The sequence below is a fragment of the Penicillium soppii genome (genome assembly GCF_028829465.1).
Source record: "Penicillium soppii strain IBT 18220 chromosome Unknown utg000006l, whole genome shotgun sequence".
Taxonomy (NCBI): domain Eukaryota; kingdom Fungi; phylum Ascomycota; class Eurotiomycetes; order Eurotiales; family Aspergillaceae; genus Penicillium; species Penicillium soppii.
In genome coordinates this window covers 1,336,371-1,339,473 of record NW_026643236.1, presented here as the reverse complement: position 1 = coordinate 1,339,473, position 3,103 = coordinate 1,336,371, and the positions used below count along the sequence as shown (strand labels likewise).

Genomic DNA, 3,103 nt, shown 5'->3' with positions numbered 1-3,103 from the left:
GTTTGTATTTGGACTGGGCCAACCCTCTAGGGTTTCATGTTTAGGCTGTTTAGGTTAGACCGGAGAATAGAGTCATACTGCAGGTAGGAAAGGGGGTCATGTAGTAGGTACGTAGTGAAGTATAGTTATTGAAGGAGTTACGATGTGCATTATCGATAGCAATGCCTATTTTGGTGCTGTCATGTGACTGGTCTTGTATGTGAATAGCCTCAATTCTGCTACACTTGTAAATTTTTAGTGAAGTAAAAAATATAAATATAAATAGAATAATAAGACTTACTGGAGTACTAGTATAATATCATCGAAGTATGCAAATATCAATCCTATAATACATATAGCATATAGCAGAACATGACAGGGTAGCCACGGTAAATGATCTATAGAACACCTAACCAGATGACCATTCTATATAGTTAGAGTATTCTACTTAGAAGATATATTCCAAATAGACGTGCCTTATATATGTATATATATACACAATACATATAATTGAGTATCAAATACATCGAATATATCCTCAAATCGATTGTTGATACGCACATGTCCCGGATTCCCCACCTGCAAAAGTCCCTGTTCCTTTCAATTCAACTTTCCTACAACCATCTACAATTTTCATCAAGAATTAATTTTTATCGAGAATTCTGTTTCTCTCTTCACTTCTATACTCTCCTTACATATCTACCCCGTTTCAACCCTTGAGTTCTTGTCCCGTTGTGTTCCCCGCAGGGGAGCCCCCCTCCCCCTTCATAAGTTTGCGATCGTGCTGCATTAGACCGAGGCGATGTTTGGCTGGGGCGCTGGGCTGGGTAAGCACACTCCCTTGAAACTATCTGGAACAATTTTATATATTTTTTTTGTTCTGCCCATTCCCTCGCTATTCCCCCTGCTGTCCTGGCTACCCTTGGCAGTTGGGTTCAGGAACCTAGCGCCACTACCTTCCAGGTCGCGTGGAATGTGGCGCATGGTGATATCACAAGCCCTGCGATTCACAATTACTTGTCCAGGAGAAAAACGAGTCATTGGCATCAGTTGACCATAGCTGACACATCGTTATAGCTTTGCCCTCTGCCACCTCAGAGCCGGAGAAGGAGCGAAGACCCCCCGCCGACCCGACACCACTCGATTTCCCCGTATACAACCTTCCCAATGTCGTCCCCAATGAATCTGACTCGAGGCTCGAGGAGATGTCCGATCTCCTCGCCGACATCAAACGCCCGCAGGACATTTCCATGGAACGCTTCAGACCCTTGAACCTACAAATGGAGACAGACGTGTCAGTCGACCAGATGATCCCCGAGGACAATACACACCCTCTTGCCCCCTTGCCATGGGAAGATACCACCGAGCCAACAGAAGACAACCCCCGGCCCGTGATGGGCAACGGAGCCCCGTATCCCCCGAAGGAACGATATGAGACCCTACGAAACGAGTTGTCCCTGGATAACGACGATACCTTCCGCGAGGTGGCTCGCTTGCCGCCGCGTGAGGGCCGCAGTCGCGTTCGTGTGACCCAGTCGAGGAAGTTCTGGACCGGATTGGAGCACATGGCTCAATACTGGGACACGAGCTTAGACCACTACTTCGAGCGCCCGGCGACCCCCGAACCAACCCCATCATCTGAGGAAGTGGCAGATAATAGCATTCAAGGGGACGAGTCCAAGACAGAAGACGGTCCAGCAGAAGACGCAATGGATCTGGACGAGGCACAAATAGCCGCACCGAGCAACGGCCCGAGTGAAGAGCCGCAACCCGCGGTGGCAATGTACACGGGACGTCGAATCGGCAGCGGCAGCGAGATGCCCGATGAAACTCGCGATGAGACCATTCGGGCGTTTGTGGAGATGGCCGCATGGCCATTCGGATGTCAAGTGACAGTACCCACGCTGCCACCCCGATTGACCACCAATAACCTCCTCTTCCCCGTACGGCAAACATTCCAATCATCACGATCCCCGCGAGACCGCCAGCTCGCTCGGAGCGGCATGCTCGAAGGCCCCGTTCTTATCTCGCAGTGTCGACCAGAGACGTCTTTCCGGAACAGTGAGGACACACCAGGCACCGGCCTCGGTGAGGTGTGCGATTTGTTCCGCGAGGTCGGCGGTATGCTTCTGGCCGCGCAAGAGCGAGCCCGCGAAGGCGCCATCGAGAGACAGCCTGGCGAGGGGAAATGGTGGACCACAGCGCCTCGCTTTGGAGGTGCGCCTAATGATGGTATTCTGGAAGACCTCATCAATAATGGACACGGCATGTCTCTTCCGGACTCGATGATGGAAGAAGGCAAGCCCGCTCCGGAGCCCAAGCGTCGCCAGTACGAGCATCCGTTTGTTACCTCGCTCTCGCGGAGGCCGAGCGCCATGCGCAGACTGACCAGTACTGAAAAGTGGAAGATCTTACAGCCCGGACCTAGTTTGTGGGATAAACGCATGAATTATATGCATATAGGCAAGATCCAAGATAGTCCCTTTGATGATGTATGTTACCTCAACTCATCTACCATGTGATTACAAACTGACAACTATCAGATTTACATGATCTCCTCGATCAACCACCATATTTCAATCCTCCACCTCCGCGTTCACAGACGCTACCTCGACATCCTAACAGACGGTCACAGTGACTATCCGCCCGCTGCAGACGACCAGCCCTGGCATGTCCTCAAGCTGCAGCGGACGAGGTGGTTAGACCTTTTTGATGCGAACGACCGCGTTGAAGCCCTGCAGGGCGTGTGGCGGCTGTTCCATCACCAGCTTAGACAGACCCGCCGTGAAGGCGATGTTCCTGTCCCCATGGAACATCTCATAGACCACCTTCCCATAGGGCACCTCCCTTCAGAGCATCTTCCATTGGGGACGACATATTGATGTGGCGCTTTTTTTGGGCTTTCAAGCGATGCATCCTGTACATAAAGCTGGGGTTTTCGATCTTTTCATACCCATCTCCAATGGCATTTCGATCTTTTTTTCGATTTGATATGTGCTAGAGGCTGGTTCGGGGAATTGAGGGCTGCTGTGGTTTTTGGATGAACAAACTTTAAAGAGTCACTAGAACGATTTTGTTCAATTCAAGACTTCGCATGCAGAGTATATATATGAAATGAATTCAC

General features: G+C 50.3%; 1 protein-coding gene across 1 annotated transcript; it reads left to right on the top strand.

The window, feature by feature from the left end:
• Positions 1-781: 781 nt before the first annotated feature.
• Positions 782-2,861, top strand: N7529_007867 (uncharacterized protein; the record flags this gene model as incomplete). Its single annotated transcript, XM_057243394.1, has 3 exons — positions 782-806; positions 1,057-2,471; positions 2,523-2,861. The coding sequence occupies 3 exons, from the start codon at positions 782-784 to the stop codon at positions 2,859-2,861; spliced, it is 1,779 nt and encodes a 592-aa protein (XP_057094932.1).
• Between the last annotated feature and the right edge of the window lie 242 nt (positions 2,862-3,103).